Here is a 24,506-nt window from a genome sequence, read left to right on the forward strand (position 1 = left end):
CAAACACTGATGATGATGTAAAGGCATCACACAGCAGAACAAAGGACTCGTGCAAAAGAAATAAGGTGATTTTTCATCCATCCATTGCTTTCTCCAAAAAGAACACACAATTTAACACACTATATGAGACATTCCAGCTGAGGTACCACTTACTTTTAACACTACAAACTTTGCTACCTTCTGTCAGTATAAGTGAGCATACTGCAAAAGCTGCAACTTATAGATCAAAGTCAATTCTAGTTGTAATTGAAATTGATTACCTCCCACGCAGGGACATTCTCTCTGAACTTCTCATTCACCATACAGCAGATTGACATTAAATATGCCTTACTGGACACCTCTGGAGAATAATTCATCCATAGATAATTTTCAAGGTACTGGCTGTGAAGAGACAAAGAATACTTCATTAGTTGCTGCCACCCACATAATCTGTCACTCATTTGAAAGAGCAGTTATCCACAGGGGGTTTTTTCTTCCTTCTCCTTAAAGCCATTTTTATAGTTTGTGAGTAGTTCCTGAAGTTACCTCTCATCTAGGACACTGCAGCAAAACTTGTTAGACTCAGTAACTGCTACAAGAGACAGATGAGTTTATCAGGAAGACACATTCACCAGAGGGTTTGCAAATGTAACAAGTAGCCACAGCTCAATACATAGTCAGAACATGAATTCGTATTGATTTTCAAAAAAGAGGAAAAAAAGAAGAAACTTCACTTGTCTAAAGAAAGTCTCATGCAGCATTTCCTAGCATAATATGCAAAGGACAACTACTGTTGCAATCATATAAAGGCAATAAAAATATTACATTACACTGCTATGAAACAAAGTGGTGAATATTACAGGGGTGATTAAGTGTTTCCAGGAAGGTGAAAAAAAATTACTAGACACTGGAAAATAGCAAGTTCCCAGCAATGAGCATTTCTTCTTGGTTAATATGGCACATTTCTCATAGAAGAGGCTCTTAAAATTAGATCTTAGAGACGAGAGGCTATTTGGACAAACAACTGTCTCCCCCTTTTAAATTCCTCTTGAAACTATGCAGGCTAGTTACTGCTGAGGAGGCAATCCCTAAATCCCATCATATTCAACAGTGCACTTGCACCTTGTGCTACTTTAACAACCGCCACCAGAAAGTGGCAAGTCTTGTTTCTTCCTAAACAAGCTGCTCATTCATTCCTTTCTCTTAATGTCAGCTCTAACATTAATTTGGCCCCTCATGAGCCAACTCAGTTTTACCTATTTACTTTTTTCCACAGCTTACTTTTCTGATGTCTTACAGTAAGCTACTTCCATAATTTCACATAAGAGGAGTACCAGAGACGGTGGGAAAAAAGGGCAGTGAGAAGTTGTATGTAACCAGGAGCAAAAGACTCAGTAATGGTCAGACAGGGACTTCTGCTTCCTGGGAGCTCAGCCAGAACGCGTAGCTTCAGGTGGAGCCGAGATAACTTCATAGGCGTATACAAAATGAAATACATGCTGCTTCCCAAGAGCTTGGATCTGCCAACAGGAGGGAGAAAAACCTCACGAAATCCATAGAACTCCATACTTCATTCCACCCAGGAATTCCAATAAACTTCAATACATTTTAGTAAAAATATTATTATGCCCCCACATGAGGATAAATATGTATGTGAGCAAGAATGAAGGACAGGAAAATCTCATTTGTGTGAAGACTGGAGAGTTTGACAGATGGATGGGGAGGTGGGGGGAAGAAAAGAGAGAAAATGACTCACAGGACAAATGGCAGTAGATGGGGTATAGACCAGAAAGCACTAAAGTTACATTACAGGCTGGTAACAGTAAGAGTGTTCACAGAAAACCTAAAAACCTCTAACTCCATGGTATTGCTGGCATACTAATTCCAGAAGTCGTGCTACCATTTGTCAGTAGCTTACGTTTTCTCTTCTGCCTCTTCTAATAAAGAAGTAGGAAACAGGGAAGTTTTTTTGTTCTACTTTTCTAGTTAGGGGTACTACTTATATATTTCAGCCTTTTCAAACAAAGAATCTATCTTGACCAAAACCCATCTCATTCTATCTGCTCATAAGATTTGAGAGATAAAACAGAGCCAAACAGAACACTAAATATTGTGTGTCTAAATATGTAAATACAGCAAATATTTATTTTTACATCATTTTAGACATGCTTTATAAGTTCTTCCAGGAAAGTCTGAAGTAGCTGCAAGAATGTTCTAAACAGATTTCCACTTCTTTTCAAGTGAAGCAAATGTTAGTGATGCTGCTGCAGCACAATTCATTTTCACCCTCGCAGTAAGAGACTTAATCCAAAAACTTCCTCCGACTTCGGTTAAGTTCCGATTTAAGGCTTAATGACGGACACCAACTTTTTCACCTCTTTCATTCACACTCTCTTCTTCGGTGCTTCACTTACACTAGAAATTCAGAATCATAAATCAAGATACTCTGATATGTTACTTATGCTTATGAAATTATTTCCTCTTCAAATTAAGCTCTCCTCACTTAATATTCCTAGGTACACAATTCAAGGCTTTAGCAAGTAGGAACAAATAAGTATACTGCCTTCAAACTGACTTACTGCCCTGCATTTGCTTCTCATCTTTATGGGTTCCTATGAAAAAATAACTTAAAATTAGCTTACCTGAATTCAAGAAGCATTATCTTTCTAATAGCAAACCTAAAAAGGAAAAAGTAATCAATTAACACAGGAAAGAAGGCCTCCCATAAACGTCTTAGCTGCATGGAAAATGGCTGTATTTTCCCTTATTTTGTTATATAACGAGACCTGTAGAAACATCTAGGAATTATTTCTGCTTGCCCATTTCCATGCAAGAGCAACCACTTGAGTGCAGAAGCAACTGCTGTAACGCTGTGGAAGCTAAAGTTCATGAAGGTTCTTTAAGCAATCAAATTCACATTAAAAAAATCCAATCTAGATCTTTCAAACATGAAGACATTGCTTCCAACAGCCTTGAAGACATAAACTGCTAGAAGCTGAGAGTGTCTTCTGGAAAACAACGACTATATATTAATCAGTTCGTAATGGTCTCTGTTCTTAGTGACTGGAAATGGAAGCTTGCTCTAATCCTGTATGGCAATTCTTAGATTACTTTCACAAAGGAATCATAAACAGAATTATCTCTCAGAATTATCAGAGCTCAAACTTCCTTTGAAGAGCTCCAAACCACTATGGTTACAACTCTTTTCTGTACACACAGTTTATCTTGACTTCTTTGTCTCCCCCACCTAGCATTACAATTTATTGAAATGAGACTTGTCCTTTATAAACCTGGTAACAATAATTAGGGAAAGAGCAGAAAGCTAGAGGCAGCACACTCCTCAATTGATTTTTTTTCTTTATATACCTTAGTGACAAAAGAAGGGACCAGCCTTCTATAACCATCACAACAAAACCAACATAAAAACACAACAGACTGCCAGATCAAGGAACCAACCAATACTACGTCGAACCATCACATTTAAGGATTATGAGCTCATGAACGTTTTTTGCCACATTCAGACTTTGAAATACCATGATTAAATGACTCAAATGCACTTGAGTCATTTTCATCTGCTTTCAACATGTGAATGCATTTTGAAATATTTTATGAAACAGGAGAAACCACTTCAATACAGATACTGTTGGAATGCTTGTCTACAAGTGAAAGTGACTAGTGTACTTACTTTGACCTGACAATTTCTTTTGTATATACATCTTCAATAACCTATGGGAAAGAATATTTCAAAAAAAGGGTTAAGAATTTTATATACTTCATAAAGTGATTAAAAATGCATTAAGATATCTTATGCACTCAAAGTTACTCTGAATTAGTTACTCTCTGCTTACTGCTATTTGATGAAAAATGTCGCAACAATTATGTCTCAGCTCTGAAGAGTCCAAAAGCTTCATAGACGTACATTCTCACAAAGAAAGTGAATCAATTTAGGAGAAAGAACACAACAATAGAGAATTGATAGGACCTTCATTCAAGTTATTCTGAAGGAATAACCTACATGTCACTGAGATTTTTATATAAAAGTCAAACAGATTTGCAAACCTTTTTATTGTTTATCTTTGGCTTACTGTTGAATTTAAAGAACAGTCTTCAAGAGACAAGTCTGCATCAACTCAGTCATCTGTTGTCACTGTTTCTTTACCTGACATTTAACCAAATCCAGACATTTTTACCTAGTTTTTCCAACAGGAATGAAAGAATCTGCACACTCTGGTTGCAACAGCCATACTTTGACATCACCTCCTAGTTCTAACAATCACAGACAAATACTATCACAAATACTACAAAGAGAGCCAGTAAACTGAGGCTGGAAAGGGAGATTTAGTCAAATACCCACACGGGAAAGAAACCTAACATTTAAGAACCCCGCACTACAGAAAACCAAACACATCAGGCCAAATTTTAAACATTCAAAACACACACATCCACCAGAACAGCACTAAAGTTGTCTGATCAAAACTCTCTGAAGAAGTTTTTAGAAAGAAGTATACAGTAACACCTGCACCTTTCATCCTTCTTGGATTTCGAAGAGCAGCCCCTCCTCAAACATCTTTTAAACTCAAAAGGAGATGCTCAAAAATCTTTTACTCTCGTAAGTACTTAGCCAAAATAAACGGAACAAATAGCATACAAAAGAACCGCACTGCTATAGCACACCTTCATAACAGTGCCTACATTTATAAACTACAAATACAAAACAAACAATTTATAATTAGAGTGTGTTAAGGAACTATTGACTTTCCAAGCAGTCTCCTTATATAAAATAAGCACCATTGGAGGTTGGCACATCAGAAAAGGGTTGATCCTCATTCTTTTACACTCCATCACAATTCCAACAGAAGTATTTACCTTTGAATCGAAGGACAACTTTTTCTTCACATGTGGAGCCCAGTATTTATTTGCTAACTGTAAGGGGAATATAAAAAAAAAGGTTAAATATATACATTTTCAGTTGTAATGATACAATAACTCTATAACGCATCCCATCCCCAAACTTGATTTCACTAATATCTTACCTAGTTTCAGTTTACGGTAACTACAGATAACAAAATTATGTTTTCCGACAACAATGCTTTTCAACCATTTAAGGTTTTATGCCCAAACCTTTTCCAACAGAGGTGTGATTCTCTGTAAAATTTCGGAAGTATAGCCTGCTACATAATAAACAATTTTTTTTCTTAAGTTACTTCTAGCAAAAAAAAAAATCATGATGTTTCTGGGACTGCAAACCGCAGATTGCAAACGATTAAGCTCCCATGGAGGAATTTCACAAAGAAACAGAGGTACCTATAAAGGTCTGACATTTTAAGGCTATTTGCCATAGCATCACTGCACCAAAACTCGTGAGCTATGGTGGCAAGAGCCTCCTAACCAACTTCATTCAAACTTCTTTATGCTGTAGAAGAGGAAGGAAAGCAGCATTTCCAGCACAAAAAATGAACACCTGTATAAAACCACTTAAAATGCTCAGCTACAAGAAACCGTCGGCAACTTTTCACGTGTTGTAGCAAACCTGACGCATTTTGCAGCGCTGCTGCTGTAACTCTCTCCAGCCTGAACGCGCTGGGGGCACACGCTCTTTCACACGCACCACAGGCGTCACCTCCCTCCTCGCTGACGACAGAACAAGACCCTTCCCCAAGGCCCACGGACTGCAACGACTACTTAAACACCCAGGCGCCGTCGCTGCCGGAACGGCCTTTCCAGCGCCTGGCGCCGGCCCTACCTGGGTCACGTACTCCGCGTTGATCTGCGAGACAGTGGGCGCCACGATCTTCTTCGGCGGGCCCGAGGACGCCGGCGCCGCCATGGCGAGGCCGGCCCGAGCCGCCCAGCACAGGCCGGGCAGCGCCGCCGCCCCCCGCCGCGCTCAGCCTGGGCCAGGCCCAGCGCACCGCTGCCTGCAGCGGGGCCGCCGCGTGAGGAGCAGCGGAGAGGGGAGCGCTTCCGGGGCGAGGAGCGCTAGAGCGGCCGCGGGGAGCGGCGGGGCGGCGGCTGCGCCACCTGCCGCGCCCTCCCTGCCACTGCCGCCGGCGAGCGCGGCGCGGGGTGGCGGCGCTGCGCCTCTGGCCCCGGGCGGTGCGGCTGAGGGCGCGGGCTGCCTGCGCCGCGCTCCGCAGGTCGCGGTCAAGGCCTGTCCCGGGCCAGCCTCGGTAGCGGGCCGCCCGTTGCAAGGAGCGCCTCGGCGGGCCGCCCGGCAGCCTGTGAAAGCCGGAAGGCTGCGGTAAGGGCAGGGGGAGGCAGCGGGTGGCTCTGCCCCCACCCTTCAGGTGCTCTGCACACACGCGCAGGGCGACCCCTTCCGTTCGCTGACGTGCCGCTCCGAGCAGAGGCTTCCGTCCCGCGGGCGCGGAAGGGACCCGCTCTTACGGGCGTCAAACGCACGCCGCCGCGATCTCGGGCGGCCGCGGCCGCCTGCGCGGGGGGGTCGGGGGTGCCGGGGGAAACCACGCGCTCGCGGAAGCCAGCAGTTTGGTAATGATTTAGAATGGCTCGCAATTAACTTATTCTATTTGGTAAACAGATTAATTAAGGAGGAAATTAAGGGACTCCCTAGAGAAGTTACAGTGCTTTGTTTCTGTGCTCATTATCCAGCACCTGCCGGGTGAGTACCTTAAACTTGCAGGCGGGTACCATTGAAGTCTGCTTGAATATGAGCTCCTTTGTTTTGATACCAAGGTGATCTCCATTTCATCTCTTCAAGCAGAGGTTAAACTAAGTATTCCTTTTGAAGTTGAATTAGAATGTACAATGGGAATGGAAAAAGTAATGACAGTAGCTTGAATAGGATCAGACAATGGCTACATTCAAATAAATATGCCTACTGCGTGCCTTTGCTTTAAAAGATCCAGAAAATCTAAGTTTTCTGTATAGAGACTAGTAAAATCAAAAAGTTACAAAAGTACTGATAAAAAATCCTGTAAATAACAAGGTTTGAGCACTGTCTTGTCTAGGGATTGGAGCCTTTAGAGAGATCTGTATTTGATGAAAGTATGCAAATGCAAAGCAATTAAAACACACTTAAACCAATGTACCCTGTTTGACATTTAAATTGTGATAAAAATCAGCAAATTAAGAGGCTTCAATTTAATGGACCTAGAGGTTGCAGCTTCATGATTGACGTAGGCTTATCGAAATCTATGCAGACGCCAAAAGGGGTGATTACATTTGCCCTTTCTCCGTCACTTGGTACAACTGCTAGCGCTTGCATCCATGGACAGGTGTAGGAAATATGAGTAAAATTTACCTGAGCTCTGAGCTGGCTGGTTGAGCCACGTTCGCGTGTTGCTGCACCTTAGCTGGTAAGTCTGGGAGGACACTGTAGGCAGGATTACCTTCCACAGTTAGCTTGTTCTGTAGTTGGCCACCTCAGAAATCAACATAGCTAGCTTATATTTGCATGTATCGGAACAAGTAGAAGTGGAACAGCTTGTCAGTTTGGCAGAAAAGGAGAAGAGTACTTTTACTACCCGTAAGTAGACTAGATGGCTAAATGGCAGCAAGGGAAAGAACTATTGAAGCTACAAATCAGTGATGAAAAAGGGCGAAGGAATATAAGTTCATTACCTATAAATACAGGCTGAAAATAGGAAAGCTTCTAAAATTGACTTTCAGATGGGAGCCAAAAGTTTTACTTGTGTTTAAGACAGCGTGGGACACCTAGGAGAGGCTATAATGATTTCTTGGGATCAGAGGTGACAGTAATTGATGTTCTTGGATTTCTAATCACATGCTCAAGTATCACCCACAAGGTGACATTTTTTCAGAACTATTACCATGCCAAAAAGTAGGTAGGCAGATTTTGGACTTGGGTTGGTAAATCTTCTAAACAGCTTTGCAAGGCTAACTTAGACCTTCTGACCTCTGTTTTACGATAGATCATCAGTCATGTGTCAAAACCCACAAATTTCCATATGGCATCGAAACTATGAAAACTCAAGGAGGAATCCGTGTTTACTTAACTTTTGGCATTTGGGTGTCCCAGTGAGGAGGTAAGTTGTATTAAACCTCCCTACAGTCAATGTGGCGACAGACGTCCTGCCAGAGGGCACATCAGAACTAAAGTGCTCTGACTCATTTTCTGAAGGAACTTCTGATATTGGAAACTATTAGATGCCTAATGTTAGGCATTATGATTACATCCCTCAGTGGCAATGTCAAATAAAGTGATAAAGATCTCCTCCCTATAAATAATGCATTAAATATTTCTCTATAAGGGCTATTGTTTAGTTAGAGAGTGCTGCAACAGTAGGACTACAAACGAATGGCAAAAGCATAAATTAGTGCATTGGCAAAATGCATCGCTTTCAAGACTCAAAAGCAGCTGAACCTTTAAAAAGGAGTTGTGGTGAGACCAGGCATAATGACACCCACCGTTGTACCTATGTCCCCATCTGCGACTCTCACCCCAGCTCGCAACTGTCTGTTAAGACTGGTCTCTCGAAGGCTACGCGCGCTTTCCCCCAGAGTGGAGGCACGTCTGTCACTTTCCACCCCAAACTGCTTTGTAGTCAGGGGAAGAATAAAACCCTGCACCCCGTCGTCCCCACAGCCTTCTGTGAAGTTCTCCATCTTTCTGTAGTCATTGACTTAACACGTCAAGAAAATCAAATATTCTTTCTCTTCAAAAATCTGTTAATTCATTCATGAAGACATGTATTATTTAAAACGTCACGCATTTGAGTAGATGCAGTTTTCAAGACTATTATTCATTTCCAGCCTGCATACAGTCCTGGTCAATTTATATTCAATGCTGCTTTCTTGCTTAATTAGCTCTTCTTGTTTTGGATGCTTGCCCTTCTATATTATTGTAGCCAGGAAAAATATGCTTTTCTACTTGTCCTTGTAAACTATACAGCCAATAAGCTGGCCATTGCTTTTATCTCAATGATACTCTCCTGAATACAGTATCGCTGGGTCAGGAAGTATCTAGTGATAATCAGCACAGGCTGATTCTATGTTCTGTGCTGTATACCTTTTAGATGATTTTAGGTTCTAACTAGAGTCACAGAAATGATTAATTTCTAGCAATGAAAACCCCAAACAATTAATCTATAAGGATTTCTAATATTAATTGATTTTAAGGTTTGTTAAAGGTTGGTTTGTTTTAGGGTCTTCAGTGAGACATGACCAGTGAAACTAGTTTCAGCAGCTACATACTTCTAATACAAAAGTTGCTTCACTTTTTATTGTTTCTCTTTCACACAAATACAGAGATTTATCCTTTGAATCTTTTATCTTTCAGCTTCTTAGACATAAATAAACCCTGCACTGAAAGATGCAGACTCAGTACGGATACCATGTTGCACTTATGTAAACTCTGGTGGGACAGCTTTGTTCCAGAGCAGGTAACACAGACCAGCACTGCCCTCAGGTTGCAAAATGGCATTACCTTTCCCATTCCGGTCATCAGGTTCCTTCAAAATTATGAACAGGCATCAGCTGACTCGTCCTCGTCCAAGCAAGCATTGTGTTAGGGACAGACGATTCCCCATGTGCTGCAGCCTGGTCATCGCAGTAGAGCAGCAGCAATTTCTCCTGGCTCTTTGATCTGGAACGATGCAGTGGCTGCTATCACAACTCTACAATCGCCTGAACTCCCAGTCGCTGGGGGAGCAGGGATGGCAGAGATTCCCCTAACATAAGACAGCATTGAAGTTATCGAAACCTTCTTGCCTGGATGGGGACTCTGTTTCCTCATAGTCAAGGGCATGTTTCATCACGCTCTGATGAAACAAAGCAGCTCACTGGCAGCATTGTCATGCTGCTCCACGCTCTCCCACCCACGGGTTGTTTTCCTCCTGGTCCACCAGTACAAGTTCAAGCTAGCCTAAAGCTCCAGGGCATGGTCAAGGCTGTTGAGACTGCTTTAATTCTTGATGGAGATGCAGGGGCCTCTTCTTCCTTCCAAAATCGTTGAATGTGGCTGTACTTCTGCTTACGATGGTAGTTTTTATACTTTTCTATGTATGCTGAATACTTTTACTTTTTCTTGGACCGTGTGGTACTTGGACCTTTGCTCAGAGGCAAAGGGAAGTCTACGTTACTTTTTTCAAAAGTGAGCTGTGATTGTTCTGACAGCAAGTTCATTTGTATGCAGAAAGTGAAAGACACCCAAGTCCTAGAGGGAGATTGCTGAATTGTGCTTTCCCTGTGCACAACTTCAAGACTTAATAATATCGAGGTGGTCCAGGTGATTTTTAATAGAACTGTGCTTCCCAGGATGGAGGTCTAGATAGCTGAGGTGCATCTCACGGGTGTACGGGAATTTGTTCTCTGGTCTAATATAATTGTATTATACTGAATGCCTAAGCTTAGCTTTGGGGAAGTACCTAACTGCACACTGGATACCTTAGCTTTGGGCAGATGAATCCCAGCCCTAGTGACATTAAGCCATATGTTGGGTAGGCTTTTTGTGAAGCAAGGATGTAAAGCTTAGGAGACTGCATCTCTTTAAAATCAACTTTTATGTCTAACTTTTTGACTTTTACACAGGAACGAAAGTTTTTTTGAGAGGCATCCCTCTGAAAAGCTCTGAAACAAAGCTCCAAACATGAGAATTTCAAGTTTCATCATGTATATATACAAACTTGCACATACATCTTTTCTTCTAACCAAAGGAAAGTGACTATGAGTATGCAGCATTTTGAAATATTACTTGCAAAGTTATATGAAGTAAATTTTTGAAAGGGATCCGGAATGCATGGTATGCAGATGGAATAATACGTACATTATTCAAAGAAGACCAGAAACCTCCTGTGTCTCTTCCTGTTGAACTGATAGAAGCAGCATCGATTTAACCTGCTTTCAGGTAAATAAAATTTGGAAAAACTTTTCAAAAAAGGTCAGAGGAATCTTTCAACATGTAAAAAGTTTAGGCACAATAATAGGGGTTATTCCTTTGGTTATAGTTTATCCTTCATAGTAGTTAATATTCACATAAACTAAACGTTCAGTCTGTTCATTATAATTTTAATTCAATCACATCATATTGCTTTTACTATTTTATTTATGTGCATTCTTCTAGTCCAAGAGTTTGTCACTGTGTTCATCTCATTAAATATGGGTACTCACTCAGTAAATATGCGTACTTCCACGCAGTAAATATGGGTACTTTCAAAAATGATGCCTCAGTTTAGTAACAGATGCTTCTTAAAATATTTAGAATTTTAAAGTGTAAAGAAGCCGTCAGTAGCATTCTGATTTGTGTATAAATATTTATTTAGCACACGTTCTGGCCAATGTACTGCCCTTGATTTTTGTGCAAAACTTAAGTAACTTCAATGGAAATTCTGAGCTCATGACTAGAGAAAAATATGGTTAATTCAGCAACCCAGCTGCTTTTACATCCCAGAATAGCATGCAGTGCCTCTAGTGAAGGAGGTGGGGAAATACGGGAATTTATGTCATTCTTAGCTTTCTGTTGCTGGGCTCACATTTGGGTAACAGCTTAAGTTAGAGCAGACTCTGGGCTATTCTAATTCTCTTGATACTTTTAGCTAGGTTCCTACCAACTGGAGCAGAACAGTGGTATGAACATACGAGACCAATGGCCAGTAAAGCTCTAGAAATATTTGCTAGAAATACTGTGGCAGGCAGTTATGTGATAAAATTTCTATGGGACAAAAAATTAATGTGAGATAAATCTGTTTGATAGAGGAACATGAGGCTTTTGTCACTGAAATCAGATTCTAAGGCAAATACTTCCTTTCTGTTAGTGCTAGCAGGAGAAATGTTACAGAAAGCTGAGTCTATTTGCAGAATCATTGTAAAAGTAGATTCTTGATCACATATCCTTTCTCACGATATAGAAAAAAATACAGATTGCAGACAAAATGGAAGCATATCTAATATGCAGCATAAAACTTAATAAAGAGAGAACAATTCTAAGATGCTGAGAGCTAGCTCCAGTTTCCTAAGCTTTCATCCTTGCCTTTCTCCGTATTTTCTAGACTTTTGGTAGACATTGCCATTAGCATGCAAGGATTTTAAGAGAGGATAAAATGGCAATAAAACAGAATACCTACTGAAAACAGCAAAATTTACACTGGTGTAATACTGAAAAATAATTTATTAACTTCTAATAATTTCTTTTTCTGAAAAAAGCCTTCTACTGTGATATAAACTAAAATATTACACAACAAATCATTTTAGCTTATCGGCAAATGGACATTTTTCCTCTGCTAATTGCACTAGCATCAGACACGCTATTTGATGCCTGAGGGAATTCTTACGAAGCTATTCTCACTACCCAAGTACCTGCTATTATTAAGACCCAGAGTATAAAATACAAGATAAAGTGCACTACGGCAAACAAGGTTGCCAAGATACTAATCCAAGGTTGCTCTCAATGTCCTGAAAAAATCATAACATGTTTCGATCTTAAAAATTATCCTCAAATTGACTGAGACACTTGAGGCGTCTAGATGGCTTAGCAGATTTCTACTCAGTTTAGTAGGACTGCACTGTCACGAACAGGAATCTGCTCAGCCGTATTTTCAGGATCCTCTTAGAATCAAAATAAAGTAGGAATTGAGGAAATCATCTGAGTTTCTGTAGCTCAGCAAGCTACTTCTGCAAACACATACTAAGCATTAAAATTTATACTCTAAAAAAATGCACAGATAAAATAATGCAAATTTGCATAGCAGGAAGATAGTGTTTTCCTTGATGTCAATAGAAATTGAGTGCAGTGGATTAGCAGTACAAATGGGAGACAGCATGTGTAGTTGGTTTCTTTAGCTTAGGAATAGAATTTTACTTTTTTATATAGCAGTGGCCACATAATTCTCTGTATTCCCCTCCTTCACTGTGTCAGCAAGGCGCATTCCAGTGCCACATCCAGTGAAGCCGCCACAGGCGAAGCTGGATAGCCACCATTTCCACATGCTCTTACTACCCTACATATCCAGACCACTTTCAGTGGAGAATGACGGGTCAGTCTGCGTCATAGCCTGTCAGCTTCTCATCCTCATGCACTCATATCCTCAGGCACCATTTTGCATGCCACGCCAGCACACGTGCAACAACCGGCTCCGTGACTCTCCGTAAGTCACATATGGGGTTTCACAGATCCATACAAATTGGGACCGGGGACACTGGAGGGATTCCAGTGAAGAGGGAAAATTTCAGCAGCATATCCAAACTGTGTCAGGTGTATGGCAGAATCAAGTCACACATTAGCATAACCAAGAAGCAGACGGGAACTGGAATGGCAGAGTACACAAGTAAAACAGCATTCAAAGACTTGTGGTAACTCAGGGCAGACATAATGACCCGTTCATGTTAGAACGGCAGTTTCTGAACAAGGAAATGATCAATTCTACTTGTGAGTGATTTTGTTGGCATAAGGCTGATTTCTCCTTCACTTGCACAGACTTTGAAGATTCACTTTTTCAACAGATGCTAAAAAAGATGCTGTTAAAAAGCTGCTTGACAGAACTAGTCATTTTATGAAGAAGTACAATTAATTTGCTCAACCTGGAGAAAATAAGGTATATGAGAGCATAGAAAAGTCACTTCTGCAATTTCATTTTTCCTTATGATAACTGCCTCTCAGACACATCTCATCCATAGCCATCAGACCATAAAACTAGGCTATTAAGTTAAAACTTGCAATTTAAAAATCCACAAAACCTTGTGCTAGGAATATGAACCGTGACCTCTTTAGTTATTTAGGAGATCTAGGCATTTTCAACATTATTACAAGGGGCCATTAGAAGGACCGAATCCATAGTCTTTATTGATTTAAGAGTCATCCAACTGTACTTATCTAAGTGTTACTCAAGTGAGCTACTGTTGCGAGATTATGACTTTCAGAGTTTTACATTTATACTAGAAGGCAGCCAGGAAACCTAAACGTTAGATCCAGCATCTCAATTTGAAGCCTAAGGTCTCATTAACTTCAATTAAGTTTCTTTTGTGTCTGTCTCCCATTTGCCTCACTAACTTTTCTTGTTGGCTCTGGGTATAATAGTGAGAGCAGATCACAGACAAGTAAGAAACCAAACACTCAGTGAGAAGCAGCAACAAAAGTGATTAAATAGTTTTTCTGTGGTTTATGATGGCTTTTTTTTCCTTTTTGAATTTTTCCCTAGACATATATAGGAATACATATATATATATATTTTGCAAGTTTTAACTTTCTGCAAGCATTGCAAGGATAGCACAGCAATCAAAATCATAAACGTTTTAAAGTTCTCCATAGCCACATTTCCTAGATAGAAAATGGACGATGTGATCAGTTAGTACTGCAGTTCCAGTTAATTTAGTATTGCATACATTCTTTGTCTTTAAAAAAATCCCTTTTACCTTTTTCTGCTTGTTTTAAAATATTTGACCTTTCTTTTATTCCACATCAAACTACCTCAAAGCTGAATCCAAGCAGTTTGAGAAGTTCTCCTTGGGGGGAGCTCAATATTAACACAGGAGGATCCACTGTTTTCCTGTTTAAAATATGCTTTGGTTCTGCATATAGTCTTAAAAAAATCCACTACTTCAGTACTATGAGATTATTACTATTAGCCATCAGGTCATTCTAACAAAACTACAGGCAATGTCTCTGCCACCAGAGATACTTCAAAGACTGATGGCTTGACCTTGCCTTGAAGCATTACGGAAAATGACTAACATACTAATGAACATCACAAAGTGTTATTGTTAACACTGGGAAAACCATTCTAGCTCAAATTCTCAAAGGTACTTCAAGAATTTTACTGTTAACTTCAAAAGAGACAGGATTTCAACCTTAGATTCTTTTCTCCTGACTCTTAGAAACCGCTTTACCCCTTTCTAGCTAGTTTATGCTATAATCCCCCTAAAATTGTGAATTTATACTGACACAAAACTTTTCATAAAGGGGTTGAGCGCCAGACAAACAAAGTGGCCCTTACTGCCCTTCTGAAATCCCATGGAGCCCAAAGATTGCATTAGTTTCCAAATTAATCAGACAGTAATACTTCCCGCATATGTCTATTCATCCCTGAAAAGTAGCTTTCTGTATTACCTTCCCCTCATTTTACTCAAATTTATATTTTCAAAACATACCAAGTTTAGTGTTCTCTGAACGTTAGTCTCAAACATAGCATTTTTTAAAATTCCTGTGACTCCTTAAGAAAGATCTTACTATCTTTAAACATATTCCTATTTTATAACAGAAAATATGTGAGACAAAACCTATTGTTCTAACATGCAAATTTAGTTATTTTGATATGCAGTACTAAACTTTTCTGCGTATTGAATGTTATGTAGTTTCAAAACTCTGGTTTGCACATAAAGTATACAATAAAAGTACAACATAAATAAAATAGTTTATTACAAGTATTTTAAAAGAGCTCTACAATACACTTTCAAAACATTTTATACAGTATTCTGTCTTTCAATATGAAACAATTCACATAGGGAGAAAAAATCTCAATATATAACTATAGTCATTATTAACGTACTGAATTCATCTGTCATACAAAAATCACAGTAACTACAGACTGTTTCTGAGTATCTTTTATTCTCTCTGAAAATGGGAAAGAATAACATGTACGAAAATAAAATAAAAACTCCCTTCACTTCATTTATACCAAATACTACAAAGCTCATGCCACAGCAAAACCTAGATAAATCACTTCAAAAATGTAAAAAAAACCAAAATCAAAACCATTTTATTTAAATAAATATGGATCTATTTAAATAGTGAAAAGAATGCCATGTATCTTACAGATATGTTAATTTAGAAATAGGATTAAAAACTTCAGGTTTCAACTATTCAGAAGTTGTATGACAAAGGAAAATACCCTAAAAGGTAGTTTTTGCAGAGGAAAAAAAAAACAAACTTCATTCTTGTTCATAATGAATAAAGCTCCACTGCACTTACACTTCTTGCCAGCCCCACAGGCAAAATGGGCAAAGCTCTCTACTTACCAGAAAGTATAACTACAGATTCTATTAATACAAAATCGGAATTACTTAATTTGAGCTAAAAGTAATTTTCAGTCTCTTATATTTAATGTAACGAGAACATGAATTCCTGACAAAACTGCTTGTCTGAGTTATTATCACATCTCAGAGAACATTTCTTTTACTGGTGCAATATGTACACTAGAAGGAAAAGAGACTGGAAGAGATAGTAAGCCTGTTTGTAATATTAATGATAATTTCTTGTCCTCTTTTCTTGCAGAAAAATAGTTCACTATTGTATGAATTAGCTAGAAAAGGAAAGGGATATACAAAGAAGTGGAGATAATGAAGCGGTTAAATGGATTAACTGATTATAAACCCTGCTATTGTCTACTTATATTTTATCATAAAAAGGGAAAAGATCTAATTCCTCATCCATAGATCTCCCAGCACATTACAAAGCAGTTAAATTTTTTCTATTTACTGTTCTAGAATGTCACATCAACATTTTTTCTCATAGAACTTTTCCCCCTTTTTCTACTTTCTTTTTTGCATCTTCTATCTAAAAATAACTTACTTTTTTTTAAAAGTATGAAATAAATACAGCAAGTGTCCTTTGTTTGCAACATATAGGGAGCCAGAAGAAAGTAAAAGGATGTTTTTTCTGTATTCTGGAAATTACCTTTTTATCTTTACTTTTCTGATAGTTATCATTGGACAGCATGTCATAAAATACTGTACGGTAAAAAGTATACTTTTAAAATATCTGATTCATGGAGCACTGCAGATTGCTGCAACACTATTAATACAGTAAGAATGTGTATTTATAAATTAATTTAGGAAAAGAAATGCAAAGTGGCTTTTTTGTTGCATTTTTTTTTTGTTTTAAACGTCTTCTCACGTTCATCACAAATTATATCAAGTAGATAGTTCTGAAGACAGTAAATTAACTCTTCACCAGCTCATCTCCATAACACAAAAAGATAATCACCTTCAGTCAATTCTTCGGTCTAACATAAGCCTTTTAATAATTATGCAACCAAAAATTTTAATACATAATTTCATAGGGCATTATCCCGTTTTGATAAAAACAATATATTCTTCGGTTGTTGCTCAGTGGAACTCAGCTTTAAGCTCTCTTTAAAGTGAATAAGGTGATGTCTTTTCAAATGTGGGGCCTGTCTGAAATTTTTACCACAAACTAAACATTCAAATGGCTTCTGTCCAGCATGCATTAGGTAATGTCTTTCAAGCTTAGAAGGTGATTTAAAAGTTTTAAAGCAGATACTGCATTGATACAATTTGTTAACAACTTCACTTTTTTCAGTACCTTCAGAAAAATCATGCCAATTGCTGCAACAGCTTTGCTCTGTTTCCAGCAATTTACTACACAAATAAGGCTGTGTGTTTCTACTGGTGGTGTCAAGAACAAAGTCCCCTGACTCGATTTCAACTTTGATTTCAGCTGCTTGGTTTGACTGAATCAGCTCAAATTCTTCAAAGCCAGATGCCTGTAAAGGTGTTTGAGAATAACCCGAACAACCCACAGGCTGAGAAGACTTAAATTCAATGTGATCTCCCTGATGATTGAAAAGTTTGTTCAGGTTTTCAAATTCTACCTGGCAAACAGGGCTTTTATACAGTCTCTTTTCAGTATGGGTGAGCTGATGTCTTTTTAAGTGAGCTGACTGTCTAAATGTCTTCCCACAAACATTACAGCCAAAGGGCTTCTGTCCCGTGTGTGTAAGATAGTGTCTTTGAAGTTTGGATGAAGATGGAAAGATTTTTTCACATCTGTCACATTTACACACTTTGTGTCTGTTATGTATATTTTTAGCAGAAGCTGAAAAAGCACAGTGAAGTACTTCTGGATTATCAAAGAAACCATCATCTGATGAACCATAAAAAGCATCATCTTTATTATGCAGTGAATCATCGATGTTTAACATGCTTTCACCAGTAAGCATACCTTTTAAATTAATTCCAAAGTCGTGAGGTTGCGGGTGCTCTTGCCAAGGTAATGGCACAACAAACGTTCTTTTCATCCGATTACTAAGTGCCTTGTGCATGTCAAGCTTGCTATGGCAATCCTTGAAAGGTTTAGTGGAAGCACGCTGATCAGAACGCTGATCTCTAGCTGCAACCAGGTCAGGACTTTTAAAGTGACCTGATTTTATTTTTTTTCTGTCAGTCAAAGAAAAATCTGTTGCCTTTCCTCCAGTATGCTTCAGCTTCATCAGGAATTTATTTTTCATGCTGACCGTGTGGCTGCATGCTGTTGTACCATTATTTGAACTTTTGCCATCTCTCAGATAACAACATTTGTGCAAATTTAGAACCTGCTCCGTTTCAAAACACTGCTCACATGCTGGGCACTGAAAGGGTACAATATAAATTGAGTGAACATCATGTGGGTCATTCTCCTGCGACTCGTAAGCGTCAGCATTCTCAAAACTATCCCTCTTTCCTTCCAACAGGTTCTGTGGCCTGGGATATTTAAGAGTCTTTGCTTTGTATAAAATATTGGGGAAAGTCTTATTTCTGGCATGGAGCTGTTTGTGCTTCATGAGCTTGCTCTGTATTTTAAACCCCTTCTGACAAAAGCAGCACTGAAAAGGCCTTTCTTCTGTGTGTGTGAGCTGATGGATTTTCAAGTGCGTTGACTGTCTGAAAGATTTACCGCATGAAGAACACTTAAAAGGTTTCTGGCCAGTGTGAATAAGGAAGTGTCTTTCTAGCTTAGATCTTGATGGAAATGTCTTGTTACATGATTCACAAGCATGAGTTTTCTTTCTCCTTCTGGTACCACATATATGATCTGCCTTCAGGCACTGATGCAGCATCCACCTCTCTTCAGTTGTAAAAGACTTCCAGCACATAGAACATCGAAATATGCCGTAAGTGACCCTGTCTTGCTCAAAATTCACAGAATTTTTTGCTTGTTTGGTACCATTCTGATAATTTTCATTATGAAGCTGCTGATGCTTTAAGAAAGTGATTAAGTTTTTGAAGTTTCTGTGACAAACAATACACTTAAAAGGCAGATTATGGGTTAACTGATGCCTCTCCAGGTGGACTAGCTGCCTAAATGTTTTATGGCACACATGACATTCAAATGGCTTTTGACCAGTATGTATCAGATAATGCCTCGCTAATTTTGATGGAGTTTCAAACTGTTTATAGCAAATGTCACAAATATATGGCTTTTTCTTAGGTATCCTGTCAGCTGTTACACACTGCTGAACTTTTAACATTTTTAAAAAGCAATTACACCTTGCCTACTGTTAGTTTCTTCAGCTAGGTATTTCAAGTGAAATCATCAATTGCATACTAAGATTGAAGGCTGTAGAAGCAGCAAATTTTCTTAGGAGAGATATTCTTAAATCCCACAGGTCCCTAAAATAAGAAAGAGAGTATTATTTTAGTCTATATTAATAGATAATTGCCTAAAATTTTCTCATTTTCTACATAAAAGACCAAAAGCATCTAGATTAGAATACTCCTGATTTAACTTAGCTTAAAATGCTTTCCTCATAACAGAGTAATCACTTGTTATGTTACATGATATGGAAAAACTAGACTACTTTCCAGAAGAAACAAACAAGTCAAGTCATCTGTGCTGTAAACAGATACTGTTTAGTCCTGCATGTTACTTCCAAATAATATACAGTTCAGCTACACTATGATAATTAGGTTATATACAAATATTCTTTAAAAAAAAAAACCACACAAAAACTTACTGTAATAAATTTCTTCCCTACAGCAGTAATTCTAAATCCCAGATACAATGTTTATGAAGATGAGAGAAAGAGATAAGAACTCGGGATTCTTGGGCTTCAGAAATAAAAATTAAATGAATCCCGTGTTAGTGAGAAGTAAAAATTAACAATACATTGAAACTCAGTACAAAGTTACTATTCACATTTCTGTGAATACCAACTGTATCCAGAAGAAACAATAATCATTTTTGCTTTATCTCAAAATGGCAAACACCAGAACCAGTCAGCAAGAGCAACACACTAACCATAGACTACAACCAGAACGAGGATACTCCCCAAAACAAGGATGAACACAGGCTATGTTCACTATCTCACCACAGAGCTAGAATATCAGTTGTGGTACCTAACCATGCGTATACTCTGAAGTCATCATAAATACAGAGGTTGTTATCATAATTCATCATAATGAATATTTTAGTCTAAACCAGAATCATGAAATAGTCAGTTTTAATTTTCCTTGAATTTTCAACAGACGAAACACCCTAAGCTGCTGTGTCTCAGCTAAGGCCTAATGACTTGCAAAAAAGAAACAATAACTTTGCAAGTACCTGAGTGCATGAAAAGTTATTAAAATATTCACAGGAACAGCTAGAAAGGACCTCAAGCAACCATTTAGTCCAAGCCTTCCACTATGAAGCCAACTCATGTCTAGACAGCCTCCAAAGTGGTCTTCACTTCAGCTGAAGGAGGTTCCTTAACCTTAGCAGGATTCCCGCTCCAATGAGTCGCCCTCTTACAAAGCTTCTCCTTGCACTCTGCCGAGCCTTTCTTTACTACAAAGTTATTTTCATTGTCCTTCCCCCTGTGAACCTGGAAAATAACTAAAAAGTGTTCTCTGTCACAACTTTATGTATTCAAAAGCTCCTTTCCTCTTTTTTTTTTTTTCCTTAACTAGGAAAATTCTGGTTTTTCTCAGTATTGCTTTTAGGTCGACTTAAAAAAAAAAAAAAAGAACTGATTAGTCTTTTTAATCGTCTCTGGACTAATTTCAATTGGTCACATCCTTCCTACGTTGCAGCATCTAAGACAGATTAAGTATTCCAGTCCACAAGACTAGTAAGAACAACAGAATAAAAATACCTGTGTGGTATTACCTATAAAAAAGAAAAGGGATGGAGGGAGCAAACTTTAAAGCAACAGCATAATAGTTACGACTTGTTATAACTTTGAGATACACAATACATTTCTACTAACTATAATTTGTGGTATTTTGATACTACAACTCACAAGTTGTACATTCTTGCTACACACCAGCAGAATAAAAAGTAATTCAGTGTCTCTAAAAGCCCTGTCTCTTCACAAAGAGTTAATGTCCCTAGTTTTTAAAAATTCGGAAGTATCTGAAAAGCCCATGCAAAGTCTACTGCAATTTAAAGCAAGTTACAATGAGATTCAAGGCATATGCCCAACAGACTGAAAATATCTGGTGAATCAAAATTTTTCTTAAGTTTAATGGAAAGAAACCTGGTTATCTGGTAGGATCATTCCACCTCTAATAGATATGTTCCTACATAATTGTGGGCCTTATTAAATAACTTCTGGATGTATGCCTTAGATGCAGTTGTCACTACACTGAAGAGTTACCTAATCTCACTGATCTCGTTCAGGATAGGCCTTATCAATGCTATGAAGCAGTTGAGAAAGTCAACTTTTCCTTTCTTATTCTCTTTTCCCGTAGAATTTTAACAGCTACTCAGTTTCAGTCATCTTTTGAAGATGCAAGAAAGAAAACACAACACTCTTAGGAGACCCCCTTTTCCTCCCAGTTGTTGTCACATCACGTGAAGGCAGAGAGTTTAGAGAGAGTAAGTGTGTGACACCAAATGCTTTCTAGTTTGTGCTACTGTGAAGCTAGAGACAGGTAGGCTGAGAAAAGGCGAAAAGCTTCTCTGCTATGCTAGAAGTTTCTGTACAGCTCAAGGCAGCCTCCATTAGCAAGGAAGGAAAACCTCCTGAGAAAGAACTGTAAAGACTGATGAATTTTAGTTAACATACTGTCATACAGATCTAATTTACACATCAGGAAAGTGCTCAAACAGTATAGTGACATGCAAAGAAAAAAAGTCCGAAGTAAGAGACAGCTGTGGCATATTACACAAGGGATTTTGTATCTAGCTTATAAATTTTTTAAAGATTCTGACTGGTGAATGAGGAAAATGTGCTGTAGTACAAGGTGTCAAAAGCAGAGTAGAGCTGCTTGCTGTGGTCTTCTTGCCCTGTGAAAGACTAAAGGCTTAGATAAGGTAAACTTAGGGGATGCAGGGGAAGGAGAAAGGAGCTAAAATGGGCATTACTGTGTGGCCCAAATATATTTTAAATCCTATTTACTAAGGACAGACTTCTCCACATCTATTTCAGGGTGCTCTGTGCCTTGCAAATCTAAGGAATACTGCTGCTAAAGATCAAAGAGCAAAAGACAAGCTTGGAATATTGTCTCCTGCCAGCCTTGGAACTACACAGGCTTGTCCTAATTAGAGTCAGAAAACGTACCTCCCTATGTGATATGGATTTAGTTTGTGGCATAGGTCCATTTAATATTAAATTGACACTACTTTTCATCTTGGCTGCAAAGTCATGCAGAAAAATAGAGTTAAGAAGTAATGTAGGCCACTGAAGGTCCACAGAGGACCCTCCTAAGTCTAGTATTATTTAGTGATTAAGTAAATATTATGTTTATTAATATTACAGATGGCAGCAAGCTGCAACAAAATGAAAACATGATGGAAGAAAATTCTGAATTCTAATCCAGTCTCTACTAATCAGAGAAGGTTTTTAAAAAAAAACATAAAACAAACAAAAAAAACTGGGAAGGAAAGTGCAAGCTTTTCTACTTAGGCAGGAATAATCAACTGGAAGGGGAACAACTTACTAGGTTTTACTTCTGCAGAAAAGACCTGAAGTCTAAGTTGGAACAGAAGCTGAATATGCCAACAACATGCCATCCATACCAGGATGCATGAACAGAAGTAAAGTTTTGATAGCACATAAATCTTCCATACTACTCACTACTGTTTAGAATTCAGCTGCAGTACTCTATGCAGTTTTGAATACTGCTCTTCAAATTGAGTCAAGTGTATGAACTAATTGGAATGAGTCCAGAGAAGAGGATCAAGAATGATCAGAGCTTAAATGCATAATATACAGGAAAAGATTAAAGTAACTGGGAATGTTTAAGTTAAAAAGGAGAAGACCTGATTAAAAAGAACAAAAAACCCAAACCAAAACCAAACATAAGAGCCAGCTTTGAAGAAAATGGAAATAGGCTGTACCCCAAGCCATTTATAGTTGTGACTAGAAATTGATTCAAATTATAGCAGAGAGGATTTAAATACATTATTGTCCTTACCGTTGCAAAGTTTTTCTTAATGAGCATACAAATAAGTTGTGTGGGGAGATCGCTCTGCCTCCAACACCAGAGGTCTCCAAAAAAGGTTGTACAAACATTTCTCAAACTCCCACACTCATATAGCTGACCTATACAAGATGAATATTCTGGCTTGTTTTCATACGACTCATTAATATAATTCAAAACAAACCACTTAAGAATTGAAAATGCAATATATTTCCAAATTTGCCACTGAATGATTCTTCTGCACTGTTATTAGTATATCCTCAAACCTTTGAGATAAGCTAATGCTTATAGCTTTCCAGACACAATTACAAGAAAATTAATTATAATAATAAATGTGTGAAGAAACATAAGATGCTTCTTACAACATTAGCTACAAAACAGAGAAGTGAAAATCTAGCTGCTGGTTTATGAAACACATAGCATGCAACAGAGAGAGCATGAGAGCCCTGAGACAAACACACTGCACGCCGGGTCTCCTCACCAGCTCTCCCCAGGGAAAAGTTCAGATTGCTGCCATGGGGGAACGAATTTCACCAGAAATGCAACCTTCACCTGTAGTTATACAGAAATCCACATCACGCATTACTGCTCCTCAAAGCTAACGCCTCTCGTTCTCCCCTATTTTTCAAAACATTTTCTGAAGCAAAACAAAATAAAAGATATATGACGGTGAAGCGGGGCTGGTTTAAGGACAAACCTAAGTTCCGCTGAAGGGGCCCGAGACCCGCGGGACTGACACCCCCACCACGCCCCACAGACACCCCCCAGCAGGACACACTTAAATCCAGTTAAGAACTTAAAAGCAATTAGCGAGGCGGCTCTTACAGAAAGCGGACCGCGAACAGGCGCACAGCGGCGGGCGGCTTCCCCACGGCGGAAAGCGGGCTCCCTGCTGGGGCCGCGCCGGCCCGGCCCGCGGCCGCCCGCCCCCGCCGCGGCTCTCCCAGCGCGCAGTGCGCCCCCGCCCGCCGGCGAGGCGGGCACGGCACAGCCCGGCACCGGCACCCGCGCCCGGCGATGCCCAGGGGCTCTGCCCCGGAGCTCTGCCCCGACGCGCGGCACTGGCGGCCGGCAGCGCCGCGCCGGGGCCGGGGCCGGCCCAGCGCCCCGGGCCCGCGGCGGAGCCCGCAGCGGTGCTGACCGCCGGCCGAGGGGAAGGGCGGCAGGCGGCGACCGGGGGCGAAGAAGGGAGCGACCTGGAGAAGCAGCTACGGCACCTCCACCTTCCTCATCCCTCCCGCGGTTGCTGCCGCCTAAACTCTTCCCCCCGGATGGCACCGGGACGCCGGGAAACCCGGGCCGGAGCTTTCCGTTCCCCCGCGCAATCCGGCCCCGCCTTCCGCCGCTCTGAGGCGCCGGGCCGGGCCTCGGCCAGGCCGGTGCTGGGGCCGGGCCGAGGGGCGGGGAGGGCGGCCCTCGACTTTATTTCTGTCCGGGCAGAAAATGTCCCCTGTCTCTGCTGATGAATTCTTGGTGACACGTTACTCCCT

At 39.7% G+C, this 24,506-nt stretch overlaps 2 protein-coding genes and 1 long non-coding RNA gene across 12 annotated transcripts in view; 1 reads left to right on the forward strand and 2 right to left on the reverse strand.

Annotated features, from left to right (window-relative positions):
* AQR (aquarius intron-binding spliceosomal factor) overlaps positions 1-5,936 on the reverse strand; it is a 60,441-nt gene extending 54,505 nt beyond the window's left edge. For 4 of the 5 annotated variants that reach the window (XR_012673898.1, XM_075151752.1, XM_075151754.1 and 1 more), the window contains exons 1-5: positions 5,723-5,917; positions 4,846-4,902; positions 3,665-3,705; positions 2,622-2,657; positions 261-381 (exon numbers count right to left, since the gene is read on the reverse strand). Coding sequence is in view for 4 of the 5 variants with exons in the window: in XM_075151752.1 (XP_075007853.1) it covers positions 261-381; positions 2,622-2,657; positions 3,665-3,705; positions 4,846-4,902; positions 5,723-5,806 (339 nt within the window). In the remaining variant the exon portion in view is untranslated. Of the gene's footprint in view, positions 1-260; positions 382-2,621; positions 2,658-3,664; positions 3,706-4,845; positions 4,903-5,722 lie in introns of all 5 variants that reach the window. The other variant, XM_075151753.1, reaches the window with a different exon arrangement.
* A 209-nt stretch (positions 5,937-6,145) lies between these two features.
* On the forward strand, positions 6,146-9,543 carry LOC142082942 (uncharacterized). Of its 2 annotated transcripts, none has more exons than XR_012673900.1 (3): positions 6,146-6,220; positions 7,849-7,988; positions 9,242-9,543. It is a non-coding gene; the product is annotated as an uncharacterized LOC142082942 (long non-coding RNA). The 2 variants fall into 2 exon arrangements; XR_012673901.1 differs by having other exon boundaries at positions 7,875-7,988.
* Positions 9,544-15,286: 5,743 nt separating this feature from the next.
* ZNF770 (zinc finger protein 770) lies at positions 15,287-24,259 on the reverse strand. 5 transcript variants are annotated; one of them, XM_075151756.1, is made up of 4 exons: positions 23,842-23,884; positions 23,498-23,653; positions 20,213-20,485; positions 15,287-19,281 (listed from the first exon to the last, which is right to left on the reverse strand). In XM_075151756.1, exon 4 carries the CDS (start codon positions 19,137-19,139, stop codon positions 16,947-16,949), a length of 2,193 nt encoding a protein of 730 aa, XP_075007857.1. In that variant the 5' UTR covers positions 19,140-19,281; positions 20,213-20,485; positions 23,498-23,653; positions 23,842-23,884; the 3' UTR covers positions 15,287-16,946. The 5 variants fall into 5 exon arrangements, with proteins under 5 accessions (XP_075007857.1, XP_075007860.1, XP_075007859.1 ...); XM_075151759.1 differs by lacking the exons at positions 20,213-20,485; positions 23,498-23,653; positions 23,842-23,884 and adding an exon at positions 24,234-24,259; XM_075151758.1 differs by lacking the exons at positions 20,213-20,485; positions 23,498-23,653; positions 23,842-23,884 and adding an exon at positions 24,213-24,244.
* Positions 24,260-24,506: the final 247 nt, after the last annotated feature.

Source organism: Calonectris borealis, chromosome 5 (assembly GCF_964195595.1).
Source record: "Calonectris borealis chromosome 5, bCalBor7.hap1.2, whole genome shotgun sequence".
Classification (NCBI taxonomy): domain Eukaryota; kingdom Metazoa; phylum Chordata; class Aves; order Procellariiformes; family Procellariidae; genus Calonectris; species Calonectris borealis.